Source organism: Oryctolagus cuniculus, chromosome 14 (genome assembly GCF_051225735.1).
Source record: "Oryctolagus cuniculus isolate XC-2025 breed Fujian yellow rabbit chromosome 14, ASM5122573v1, whole genome shotgun sequence".
NCBI classification, from domain to species: Eukaryota; Metazoa; Chordata; class Mammalia; order Lagomorpha; family Leporidae; genus Oryctolagus; species Oryctolagus cuniculus.
The window spans coordinates 87,633,495-87,647,649 of NC_142880.1; the positions used below are offsets into that span (position 1 = coordinate 87,633,495).

The 14,155-nt window shown below is 42.3% G+C and overlaps 1 protein-coding gene across 11 annotated transcripts in view; it reads left to right on the forward strand.

The window, feature by feature from the left end:
- MAST4 (microtubule associated serine/threonine kinase family member 4) overlaps positions 1 to 14,155 on the forward strand; it is a 623,464-nt gene that overhangs the window by 355,272 nt on the left and 254,037 nt on the right. For 6 of the 11 annotated variants that reach the window (XM_089313239.1, XM_051853667.3, XM_051853671.3 and 3 more), the window contains one exon: positions 2,056 to 2,091. The exons of the other annotated variants lie outside the window; for them this stretch is intronic. In XM_089313239.1, coding sequence (XP_089169365.1) covers positions 2,056 to 2,091 — 36 coding nt within the window. The remainder of the gene's footprint in view (positions 1 to 2,055; positions 2,092 to 14,155) is intronic. 11 annotated transcript variants of the gene reach the window in all.

Consider the following 14,155-nt stretch of genomic DNA (forward strand, 5'->3'; position numbering starts at 1 on the left):
GTAACGGTTGAAGCTGAAGTCAGTGGAAAGTAGCCACCTTTCTTATGGAAAGAAGAACTGCAGTGGAGAACTAGTCTTGGCAGAGAGTGACCTGATGAGGTGCAGTGCCTGGGGAGAGGGCCACAGGACCAGAACGGTTGTAAGGTTGGAAACGGCATCATGCTGTATGATGGACTCCTGTCAGCCAGTGAGGGACTGTTGTACACTGGAACTGAATTTTTGATGTAGAACAGTGGGTCTCAACAGGGGTGAGGATGGCTTTGCCCCCAAGGTGACGTTTGATAATATCTATATAGACATTTCAGGTTGTCACTAGTACTGGGACGGGGTAGGGTTTATTCTGTCATCAGTTGGGAAAGGACAGGGTTACTGGTTAACACTGAGCTGTGCATGGGACACCCCTCACATCCAGCAGAGTCATGTGCCTCCATGCCATTAGCACTGAGGTGGAGAAACACTGGTGTAGAGCAGGGCCAGAGGAGAAGTGGGCAGTAGTGGGGGCTGGAAGCTGCTTTGACGTTTTGTGCTTGTGTTGTCTAGGGGGTAGACTCTTGTGCAGAGTGACCGTGGAAATTTACCCTGCATGATCAGGGGTTTGTACGTGGGATTCTTCAGGATTGTTCCCAGAAGATTCCTAAAGATGGTATCAAACAAAACTTGAACACAAGAATGCCTTTACCACAAATAAATGTAAGAAACGTGGAAAGTCTGAGTTCACGTAAGAAAATGATTCCGTGTGAACATGGCATAGATCATGAGATAGACATGAGATTGTCATTGAGCCTACTGCTGGTGACAGGTGATGGAAGACCTAACTCTAAGTGACTGAGTAACATAAAGGAAATTTACCAGCTTCTGTGACTAGAGAGTCCATGCTTCGTGTAGGCGCTGACCCAGAGCTCAGTGTTGCTGCCAAGGACCCGGCTCTCTGTCTTACTGCTGGCTTCCTCCTTAGCTCATCCGTGGATGTCTGACACCAATTCCAGGGTAGCTTTGTTCTTGTTCACTCTCATCAGGAGCAGATTTCGTTGTTCTCTTACCATATGGATTTCTCTCTGATTGAACCTTTTTAAATTATGCATTCACCTGTGGACATAGCACTATTCTCATTAGCTTAGACCTGTGCTCCCCATTGTAGTAGTCATGCCACCTATGGCATTGAACTCTTGCAGTGTAGCTAGTTTGAATTAAGAAATAACAAAACAATGTGAAATATCTCATTAATAACTCATATTCATTACAGGTTGAAATGATAATACTTCGGATATATTGGGTTTTTGAAAATTATGAAGACCTATTCCTTTAAAAATACTTCAATATAACTACCAAAAAAATTAAAATTATGTCAGTGGCTCCAAAATGTGAGTACAGTGGTTTAGACCACTTCAGAGTCCTTGAAAATGGAGTTTAGTCCAAACCCCATGGCTGATACTCCAGGAGAGAGAGAGTTGGAATGGACACTGGGCAAGCAACCAGTAGTGCGCACTATGGTGAGACTACAAGCACAGTTTTACTAAAGATGGATGTCCTGAAATACTACTCTATTACCACTAATGAAAGCTAATAATTTTTTCTTATAGTTTTAAAAATTGTAAAAATAATATTGTGCTCATGTAGGAACTACAGGAACAGTGCAGAGACCTCCACAAGGCCAAGAGTCTCCATCCCTTCTGATCCCTGTCTCCATCCCTGCCTCGGGTTATCATTTTTCTTGTTCTGTCTTTGTCCCTTCCTTCTTACACATACGGGTGCATCCACTTGCATTGATTTGTTGCTGCTTCCTATTTTCACAAGCATGTTAAACACTCACTCTTCAGTGTGCCTCACTTCTGCCTTATCAATCTTCTAAGGCGATAGATACAGATATCCACTTCACTTTTAACGATTACGTAATATTCCACATTATAGATATGCCACATTTCATTGAATCATATCTCTATTAGTGGACGTTCATGTTGTTTGAAGTACCCTCATTTCCCACCCGACAACAAACAATGCTACAATAAACATTTTTGTATCTATATCCTTACGTCCTGGTTCTTTTTTTCCCTATAGGATAGATTCCCAGAAGTGGAATTGCTTGGTCAAACGGTATGTGTAATTTTAATTTTAATGGATATTACTAGATTATTTTACCCAAAGGAACAATCACCTCACACATCAGAACACCCATTTCCTACATTCTCACCAGCACTGGATGCCACTGACCTTTTTAATCCTTGCCAGTCTTACATTGAGGATGGCTTTAATTTGCATTTCTTTCACCACCACTGATGTTGAGCATATTTTATATGTTAATTGTACATTTGAATTTCTCTTTTCTTCATGATCATTTCGACTGCCCGTTTTCCCATTCAGTAGTGTTTTTTCTTTCTCATTTTCTGGAAACTTTCATGTTTTAGAAATATTAATCCTTTGTTACATTTGTGCAACTGTATGTTTACAGTTTCTATCTTGTTTATAAAATCTAGTGAAAATTACTAATCAGTGTTTAATCAAGTATTTTTTTTTTCATTTATTGCTTCTGAGTTACCTGTTTTGTTTGAGTGGGATCACTGCCTTCCCCCAAGGTCATACAAATACTCCCTTAAATTTTTCCATTTTTGAAAACATTCAAATTTCCAATTTTATGTTTTGTACACGATTTTTTGTAGGATTCTGTCCTAATTATTACAGGCGCCTTATTTTTCATGGAATTGAAATGACACCCTTGTCAGTACATGTTTGGATCTATCTGTGGACGCTCCATTCTGTTCCCTGTCTGTGTGTTTCCCTGTCAGTTTCACTGTTTTGAATGCAGTGCTTTCTGCTGACTTGTAATGTCTGGTAAGTTCTTCTGCACTAGCTTTGTTTTCATACTTCCCAGGACTGTTTTTAGCCACTTATTCTTACCATATTGTTAAGGTTAAAATAAAAAAAATTAATTTGAAATTGGAAGATTTTATCTTAAGTGTTTTTATTATGGAAAGTAATGTAACATGAAAAGTAAATAGAATGAAAAAAATCAATGTTTTCCAATATGGGGATCTGCTTACCTGATGCTGCTAGTTGGAAAAATATGTACTGTTAAACAAAGTTATTTTTTCGGTCAATTTTAATTCTGTAAATGTGTTAATTGTAAATTTACTCCAAGATGTTAAGATCTCTACCCTAATGCAGGCGTGCCATTTAAATTTATCTAGGAATTAGACTGCTGCATTAAAGGTTAAGTGGTTAAAGCTTTGAATGACTGTAACCTTATACATAATTTGTATTTCTATTTATTTTCCAAACTATTACCAGCCAGTATCTGGATTGGTTGAAGGATGTGTATATATAATGATAAAAGTAAAAAACTCTAACTGAAGAACCTGCTAAACCATGCATTTGGGGAACTGTAAGAGTTTATTTTTTTAAACTTTATGTTGAACTTCGGAGATAGTCACGCTTGAAACTTTGGATGATGTCTAATATTTGTATGTTTGACTGCTCTTTTTAATTTATATTAATTGTAATTGTTGACTTTCTTAATTGCTTTTTAGAATCTGTAAGCTGGTACAGTATTGAAGTGCTAAATACTTTTGTGGGTTTTTTAAAAGGACATTTGAAATATTGGAAATACTGTAACACTAAAACTGCCTGTGATTAAAAATAGTGGTAATAGTTTAGATGTGAACACATAGAAATAAATGTGGGGTTTATATTTTGCTTATGGAAGTAGAGGGCTTTTCTTAATAAAGGTTCTACCTATGTTTGTTTCTATAGAAGAGAGTCATTTGCTTGTCCTATAGCCAAAAATGAAATGCTGAAAAATTAGTATATTGTGTTTACTGTTAGATGATGTAGTCAGATAAAATGCAATTATCTCTTAAAACTTGAGATTCCTATGAATATTAATGATAGTACAATTCAAATAGATGTATTTAAATTGCCATGTATATAAATATTAAAGATAATAATTTGGAAAAGAGAAGAAAATCGAATTACATCAAGAATAAAAAAGTGCAATAGGTAAATAAATTGAAACTGGCTATATGAATTTACAGTCTTTTTCCAAATCAAGCCAAATGCAGTTTTTGTGCTTTGTTCTAAAGAAGGTGTTGGACAATTATGTCCTAATTTTGATCAGTACTCATACGAAACCAATGAACAGGCTCTTCTTGTACCCTAATTCTCGTCTCTAATATTTCTCTCCACCCAAGGGCATCAGGACTTTTTGGGGGGCTGTAACCATGTGCCTTGATTGAAATAGAATGTTGTTGACTTCACGACAGTTTATTTTTTATTTGCTGCGTGAGGGTGCTTTCAGCAGTATATCATGCTTAAGCTCTAAAGACAGATGCACAAAATTCAAGGAATATCTGCTGGCCAATAGAGAAAACGTTAAACAGCACGGAGGGAATGGTAATTGTAAGACACTGGAACAAGCTGAGCCTGCTGAAAGCCAAGAGTCGGTCATGACGTAGGCAAAGATGACAGATGACGCAAACTGTGCTAGAAAAGGCGCGTCCTGTCTGCAGTGTCGCCACAAAGCCACGTCTTCATCCTCTGAAGCTGTTTTCCCTGCACTCAGGTTTTAATCAGCATCAAAACTGACAACGTTGATAGACATCAATATGAAGAGATAAAATGCATTTCAAATGTAATTTCGTGCGTGTATCTTTGTAAATTCCACATTGTTAATCTTCAAGTAACATTGTTTTAAGATATAGGGGCCTACATATTTAAAACCACTATCAAAGCCAGTAAATACCAAAGGTCATAAGATTAACAATGATAATGTTTCTTCCATAATAGTGTCAAGTGTTATTTAATGTATTCCTAGGCTGCCCAATTGCTAAAGACTATGGGAAAAAAAAAAAAACAGAATTGTGTAAACTAGGATAGAGAACATCTGTTTTTGTTAAAGAAATATACAATCCCTGTGACCAGGGATTGGTGTGGCTATAAGAGGTCCCAGGCAATGCTATGGCCGTGGGAAACCAGAAATTCCATAGTTCCTCTAGTACACCGAAAAGCCACTTGTGACCAGAGGACAGGAAGTGACAAACTGGGAAGATATACGAACTAAACTAACAAAAGGAATGCTTGTAGGTCCGCAGGGATGTGGTAGGGGATGCCCTGATCTGGACATAGGGTAAGACAAATCATGTGTTGGTTTAAATGAAGCAACTACACCTATATTAGAGCCCCTAAGTATAACATAAAGGCACAAGCATGTGGGCTACTGCTGTGCAGACCCAAAAATAATGTTGGACCCTCCCAAACATTTCAAATGTTATGTGTAAAGTAGTAACCCTTAGTGCTTGGGATATTGTTCCTGGAGCTAAAAGGGAGCCCACCTAAGATCACAGACCTTCTTAGTGTAGATCATCTGAAATAAAACCACTTTATGTGCCTTTGCACTTTTAAAAAATAAAAATTAAAACTGAATCAGGATGAATATTTTACACACATGAATTATTGATTTAAGACTTGTCAGGGTTGCCTACAAATAACCAAAAGAAAATGTAACTTTCCTTAACATCATTCTAATGAAATACAACCATCTAGTGCTTGTGAACATGCGGTCCTTATTATATTAGTACCTTCATGTGTTTGGCATCATCTTACATCGTCTCAAAATGAAAAGTTCCCAGCCTCCACTCCTTTTTATGTCTTAGCCATTTAGGGTAAGCCTTCTGCACACAGCAAGCGGCCAACGATTGGCACAACAGATCCAGTGCTGGGATGGGGCTTGCAAGCTGCTTCTGTGGTAGATGGCTCTGTCATTGGTCACGTGTAGAATCTCCAGAGCAGGCGTAGTTCTGTGTGAGTGAGCACTCACACCAACTGGGGTCCTGCGGTAGGAACTGGACAGCAGCTGCAGTTGTGACCCGAGTGCTTGGCTTTGCTGCTGGCAAGTCTTATTAGCCATTGAGGAATGAGTTGAGTCCTCTCCATTGACTTGGATGGAGCCACTGGGTCAGCAGGCAGTAGTGCTGGGTCTCCGTGCTTTAGAGAGGAGTGGTTGCCTTCCCTTTGGGAAACTTGTTGTGAGCTGGTATCAGGTATCACCAGCTGCATTTAACTTCCAGGTGAAGTCATGTCAAAGGACTACACTCTAAAATGACACATTGAATTTGAATTGCCACATTTTCCTTTTTTTTAAGATATGGAGTGGTTTGCTAAGTAATGGTCAAATGACAAAAATTCAAAACATAAATAGCATAGTCTCAACATGTATGAAGCAAAAATTGTTAGAAATATTTTTCTGCGTCTCAATGTTTAAGGATCAGTTTCCACTTAGTTTTTGCTGTCATTTCTTCTAACTTTCACATTCTATTGAATGAAATAACTACTTGCAAAAAAGAAAAATACCACCATTCCCTTTCTCCGTATTGCATTTGTTAAAGGCCAGCATAGCACTTTTTAGACAGGGACAGGACCATTGAAATGTATGAATAGAAAACTTCAAAAGTGAACCTGTCAAAGCAGTAGACAGTAAAGATATTTTAAATATAATTGCAGTTTTATTCAGTGGTGAGCAAAAAAAATCAAAACATCTCTATTTGAGGCCATCCTGAAGGTGTGGAACATTCTATAAGGATGAGTGAAATATTCACAGGAAGGAGGCACTGCAGCGTTCCCCAATTTGTGGCAGCACGTGGATCCCTAACCTCCAGTTAATCCGACCAGGTTTCCACCGTGCTGGTTAGGGTCCTTCAGTTTGATCTTTTCAGGCATCCAGCGGTGGAGCTGAAGATCCCATTTGTAGGGCCGCTGTGACTGTAAAATATTTTCTTTTACATGGAGCTTTGAGAAGGTATCTTTTATCTCCTACATGGCCAGGCTCCTCAGAGCCCTGAACAATCAAGAATCAGAGCTAGTTTTTCTTTTTTTCTTCTTTTTTATTTTTTTTAGCACCAGAACCCTGAGAGCTTAACACTCTGAAGTGGATTGCTCTCCATTGTGGGGCCACCATAAAAAGTTGGTTTTTTTTTTTCATAGTCCTTGCATTGATGTCTGCAAAACCAAATGGCTTTGTATGATGAGCCCAAAAGAAGCATAAGTGATTAAAAGAAATGCCATGTAGCGCAGGGCTCTCATACCCTGTGTGAGCCTGGCAGAAAGAATTGTTTTCCTAGGATACCTTAATATTGGGGACCTCACTCTCCCATCCTCAGGGGTCAGCAAAGACAATAGGGACAGGTGTTGGCAGCAGCGGCTTTCAAACTGAAGGCTAAAACGTTAGCTCCAGCCAGCCAGTGGGAGAACTGTTTCAAAAAGATGCAACACTGATCAGTGAAGGGAGTAGTTTGAGGACTGTAGGTTCTTTCTGAGTCTGTAGCTCCCATCAAGCAGTCTTCTGTTTCTTGGGTTTTTGTTGCGGTCCAAGCTCCACGTTGTCCTGAAACCGCGAAGTTTCCACCACATCACACTCAAGGGTGATGGCCACCCGTCTGCCTCTCTGGATGGTGGGAATGGGCTACTGCAGATGCCAGGGCTCTTGCTTTTTTGTTGCTGCTGTGGCAATCCTTCTGCCTGTGTGTGTAACCCTGACCTTAGCCTAAGAACGCAGTCGTATATTTCAAGTTGTTTAGAGGGGGGACTGATGAAACCTGGCCTTGTAGGTAGAGGAATCCATAGATGTGACAAATGGTCCTCTATCTTCATCACCTACCATCGGATTTCTGAGAAATGGGGTTTGGAACAGAAGGAAGGAAAAAAAACTCATCTAAGGAGAGCTTGAAAACCCTATCATAAAGGAGTTATCTGACCCTAGGTTTAGTTGTTTTTCTGTCCTCAGGAAACTCTTTAATCCTCCACGAGTGACGTGGGAGAGGAGCTTAAAAGCCAAACACCTCGGTGTCCCGTTTCTTCTCATTGCTATTGCTTTTCCCTGACTCATCGCATTTGCTGCTGATGGGCTGCAGAGGGGAGTGGATGGAGGCCCTGGCACCTGTGTATTTTGTTCAAATAGCTAATTTCAGAAGAGCCTGTATGTTTTGACCTCTCTGAACTTCTATGGGTCCTTTCAAAGTGGGAAGTAATTCAAAGCTAGAGGCGTTTCTAAGCATTGTTTTAGAGAATAAGCTGATAGCTCTACTATATGATTGTGCTCCCTATTTTGGGTGCTATTGTAGAATGTGTAGAATTTTAAGAAGTTAGAAAATAGTAGTTCCAGTTTTGTCAGCCATCCAGGTGATCATTGTAGAGAAACTAGAAAATACAAGTAGGAAAAACATGTGTTCAAAATTATCACATAGCTTAGCACTTAGGCAAAGATAGTTTTGGAATTAAAATCAGAGAATTTAGTTTTTATGTCTGATTTTTGATGTATTAAATAATTTTTCTTTTGGGTACTTTGGTATTACAGTATCAGCATTAAGGAATAGAGTGCCATTTTATTTTAGTTCATAAAACATTCATTATTTTTGATGATTATTTCCATTGTAGAAAAATATAAAAATATAAAAAAATCCATCAGTTTTCACTGGCAGTCTAACCAGTAGAGAGAGTCCCATAATCATGATGTTTTTTTTTTTTTTTTAGGTTCCCCTCCAGATCCTTTTAATTTGATGTTATTGATGTATTTTTTTAAAAAAAGATTTCCTTTACTTATTTGAATGAGTGACAGAGAAAGAGGGAGGCAGAGAGAGAGAGAGAGAGAGATCCATCGTTCTTCCACCTGCTGGTTCAGTCCCCACATGGCCACAATGGCCAGAGGTGCGCCAGGCTGAAGTCAGGAGCCTAGCATTTCATCTGGGTTTCACAGATGGGTGAAAAGGGGTCCAAATACTTCCGCCATCTTCTACTTCTTTCCTAGCTGCTCCTTTAACAGGGAGTTGGACTAGAGGTAGAGCGGCCAGGACTGGAACCTGCACTCTGAGCATCACAGGCAGCGGCTTAACCCACTGTGCCACCTTTTTGCCCCCCTTCCCCTACATACACACCTTGGTGTGCATTCTCTGTCCAGCTGGGAAGAACTTTCTGGAACCAATCAGTTCTATATGAGCAGAGTGTCTTGTTTGCCTACACAAAATTTGTTGTCTTTGAGAGCAAAGCGCTATGCTTTTTCTAACGGCCGTGTACAGTTGTTAAGAGTCCTAAGGCATTCTCTTGCTTTCAGGAATTCATTTTATGAAGCTCCAAATGCTGGCATTTTTCTTTCTGCTATTGGCGGTGTTTTAGGTTCAGGAACGCTTTTATATTTTATGTGCAGGAAATCACTCTGAATAGCTCATTTTAATAGGTTCCAGTAGTCAACAGAGATACTGTACTCATTTAGAGAATACAATGGGTTTTCTTTAGCTGTAGCATTCAGGGCTTTTTAAGATTTCCCAGAATGAGCACGTTAGCCTTCTTAGTCAAGTTGTGACTTGTGGAATGATTGCTTGATGGTGCTGGGCTCCCCAGAGCTCCTCAGGATATGTCATTGCTGTAATTTGTACACGCCTTCCTGCTGAAGTGGAGCCTGACCTGAGGCATGCCCCAGGGAGCTTTGCCTGCTGTATTCTCTGTGCCTAGAACCATGGCTGCCAGGTAACAGGTGTCTCATACATATTTGTAGATTATTTTATGTGTTATTCAATCAGGTATCCCCCTTACCACTTAGAAGTCTCATGGGTTAACCCATTAATTAATTGATTAAGCAATTAATTATTGAGTCCCTGCCTTAACTATTTCCAACTTTTAATAAATGGTGGATGTTGGATTGCCCACTGAATGAATTTCTAGTCTGGTACAATTTTATATTTTGCATTGAAGTCTTTTATGAGATCAGGTAGTAGTTATGGATTCATTCCTGAGTAATGTTTTTCCAATCCTCTCTATAAAGGGCTACAATTTCGTTTGAATACTATCCTAAATTCTAATTTATCTTTTTCTAATTTATCTTTTTCCCGTCAAAGAGTGTTTTCAACACAGGTGATGTAGGCTTCCATATGAGTCGAGGAGTGCCTCAGATTGATACTTATGCAAAGTGTATTTCCCATTCCCTATAGCACACCTATATTGATGGTCACCGTGGGTCAATACAGGTGAAAATGGTATTAGCTGGTAAAAATAAAATTAAGCTGTTTTCAGCTACTGTTTCTGTGGTTTGAATGCATGGGTCTGATAGCTATTCTTTCTTTAGGCAAGGGATAGAAAGGAAAAAGATAAAGTTAAAAAAAAATCAACTGCACCTGACATTGTGACGCCGTAGGTTAGGCTGCTGCTAGGAAAGCCCACATTGCATCTTGGAGTGCCTGCTTCTGACCCATTGCCCTGCTGACGTGCGTCTCAGTAGACAGCAGGTAGTGGCACAAGTACTTGAGTCCCTGCCACCCATGTGCAAGAATCAGATTGAGTTCCAACCTCCTAGCTTCGGCCCGGCTGAACCCCCGCTGTTGTGGACATTCGGAGACTGAATCAACAGCAGATTTCGGTCTCTATCTCTGTTACTCTACCTTTCAAATAAATAAAAAAACATTTTTAGAAAGGCAACTGATGGAACTGTGATCAATAAACCCTGTCTTCTTGAGTGGGTTGTCTATATAATAAAAGTACAGACATGCATGAGAATAACAGACACCAAATTCACATTGGTGGTCACCTCTGGGGGAGAGAAGAAAACGGAGAGCAGAGTGATGTCTGTGTACGTGTTTTGTTTACTGCCTATCAACTAGCCAACTTGGAAAACAAAGCACATCCACGGTCAGAGGCCCCTGACGTCACTCTGCTCTGGGCTTTCCTCTCCCCAAGAGGCGACCACCAGTGTGATCCATCTTCCTGCCAGTGTGCCTCTTAGTAGACAGAAGTGATGGTGCAAGTGCTAGAACTGCCCACCCACGTGCGAGTCTCAGACTGGATTTGGCCTGGTCCAGCCCCAGCAGAGACTCTGACACATGGGCTACAGTTAGGTGTCGGAACGTGTTCAGACACCAGAAGTGAGTGATTAAACCCTTCCTGAGACACAGTCACTCACCGACCTTTCCCCAGGTGGTTCTGTTTCTACGTAGGTCTGTGGTTGAATCATGTACACAGGTATCGGGGCGAGCAGCCCCTGACTTGTCTTGGTTGTAGCAGGAGATGACTCTTGGTGGAGTGATGGGCCCCGCAATTTCCCTGCTCCACTCAACTGGCAGTGAATATTCCCGGAACTCCAGAATCTGCAGGCCTGAAGCTTCAGTTGTAACTGATGATTGCTGAGTATTGTGGGGCCCGAGAAGTAACTAGCGGCAGAGACAGAGTGGGCAGACACACACACCCAAGGACATAGACAGCTGAGAAAGGAAGCGTTGTGCTGGACCCAGGGAGGTGTGTGAAGATGCTCCACCTGACGCAGGTGTTTAGTCGGCCTGGGCTGCTGTAACAGTGCCACAACCAGGCAGCCTAAACAGAAATTGGTTGTCTTCCCACTCTGCAGGCTGGAAGTCTAAAGTCATGGTACCAGCGCTGCGGCTCACTAGGCTAATCCTCCGCCTGCGGCGCTGGCACACCGGGTTCTAGTCCCGGTCGGGGCGCCGGATTCTGTCCCGGTTGCCCCTCTTCCAGTCCAGCTCTCTGCTGTGGCCCGGGAGTGCAGTGGAGGATGGCCCAAGTGCTTGGGCCCTGCACCCACATGGGAGACCAGGAGAAGCACCTGGCTCCTGGCTTCGCACAGCATGCCGGCCATAGCGGCCATATGGGGGGTGAACCAACGGAAGGAAGACCTTTCTCTCTGTCTCTCTCACTGTCTAACTCTGCCTGTCAAAAAATTAATTAATTAAAAAAAGTAAAATCATGGTGTTTGCAGGGTTGGTTTTTCCTGAGGACTGTAAGGGGTAAGCTCTTCCTGCATAGTCTTGAACTTTTCCTCTTTGTATGGCATTTCCTCTATATTTTTAAAAATTAATTATTTGAATGGCAGAGTTACAGAGAAGCAGAGAGAGAGAGAGAGGTCTTCTATCCGCTGGCTCACTCCCTAAATGGCCGCAATGGCCAGAGCTGGGCCTATCTGAAGCCAGGAGCCTGTGGCTTCTTCCAAGTCTCCCACGCAGGTGCAGGGGCCCAAGAATTTGGGCCATCCTCCACTGTTTTCCAAGGCCATAGCAGAGAGCTGGATTGGAAGTGGAACAACCGAGACTTGAACTGGTGCCCATATGGGATGCCAGCGCTGCACGTGGCGGCTTTACCCACTACGCCACAGTGCTGACCCCAAGCATTTCCTCTTATGAAGAAATGTTCATATTGAATTAGAGCCCACTGTATTCACCCTACCTGAGCTTGATTATCTGCAAGACTATTACCAATTACTACTGCCTTCAACGGGATTGGGGGGTAAGACTTCAACAACACCAGGTGTCACAGTCCCCTCCGTTCCCATTCCCATGTACTCAAGTCTGGAAAGCAGAGTCTGCCAGCCAGTATATTGCCCAACGTGAGTCTGTGATCTGTCCTCTCCTCTTCTTACTGAATTCTTTGGACTGGAGTCCATAGCCCGGCAGACACTGAGAAAAGGGACTGTGCGAAAATGCAGGGTTCCGATGAGTTACTTATGGGAGAGAGAACAGTTGAAAGTGCACTTGCGGGAGAACGATGCCAGGAAGAAGTCTGAGTTGCTCTTTGCTGCTGTGTCTTTCTCCTCTCCAGGCCCTTCTCCGCACCTCATTAGAGCAAAGACTAATCCACTGAAATCCAATCAATTTCACTCTAGGTGATAGCAAATGAATATTATTTCTACTACATTACTTGTTCAATAGACCTTTGTGGACAAATTTGGAAAGCTCCCCATCTGTGATAACATTGTTTCCCTAAGCATGGGGTCTGCTGTCTTAAACTTGGGAACATAGCCTTGGCTGTTGTTGAGATGAATTAGGAAATAGCCAGGACCAGAGGTCACAGCAGCTGGGTTCTCTTCCTGTGTCAAGAAAGATGCTGACCTTTCGGCGCCGGCACACCAGGTTCTAGTCCCGGTCGGGGCGCCGGATTCTGTCCCGGTTGCCCCTCTTCCAGGCCAGCTCTCTGCTGTGGCCCGGGAGTGCAGTGGAGGATGGCCCAGGTGCTTGGACCCTGCACCCACATGGGAGACCAGGATAAGTACATGGCTCCTGCCATCGGATCAGCGCGGTGCGCCAGACACAGTGCGATGGCCATTGGAGGGTGAACCAACGGCAAAGGAAGGCCTTTCTCTCTGTCTCTCTCTCTCACTGTCCACTCTGCCTGTCAAAAAAAATAATAATAAATAAAGATGCTGAGGGGCATTCTGGGCAAGTGCACACTTCCCATGCTAGCAAGCAGTTGCCCCACTCCGCAGTGGCGTCTCCTGGGTCCTGTGCTCCTGCCCAGGACTAAACCCTGCTGCGCATTCTGGCAGACAGCAAGTTGTGTGCCCAGTATCTGCACTTCCCTTCTGTTTTAATAAGACCGGGATCTTTGTTAGGCTGGTAACGGATGCAGCTGAGGGACCAGCCTCCCTCCCTCACAGAAGAGGTGGTTGAGGTCCTCCCTTGAGGTTGATGAGATCTGAGCAGAAGTTCCTCAAGGCATACTCAGCTGGTGGGACCTTTTATCTGCTTCCTTCTTCCTGTCTGGAATATTTGTGTTGGGAGCTCCAGCAGCTGTATTTGTCCATGAGGCACCATGAGGGCAGACTGTCTACTAAGGGTCATGGGGTAGAAGTAGCTTGAGTCTGATGATCTGATGGCCACCAGATCAGCCCTGGACATCCTACTTCTTTGACATAGAAAGACACTATTTTGGGTTTCCAATTATATGCAGCTATGCCCAATTCAAACCTGTGTATAGATGCTCTCCATGGGAACCCCGGTCACTGCCCTAGAGGGGATCAGTGTAGTGGAAGGGGAAGGCTGATCCACAGAGAATGAAGAGCAGGAATTTCTTCACGAGACCTAAGGAAGAGTCAGGCAGTGTATGAATGGCACCCTTCCCCACAGGCATCTTCTACATAAAGTGGTAAAGAAAACTCTGAAACTATTCTTTTTCTAAAAAATAAAATTTATATATAATTTTTATTAATAGAAACGTTTTCATCGATACAGTTCTAAGAAGATGACCATACTTCCCTCCCTTCCTCAATCCCCCTCCTTCCTTCCTTCCTTTAATTTTTGCAATGACATACTTCCAAGTTTTTAAAATTTGTTTTATTTATTTTGAAAGATAGAGACAGAGAGTGGGTAGAGGGAGATCTCTCTCCTGTCCATGAGTTCAT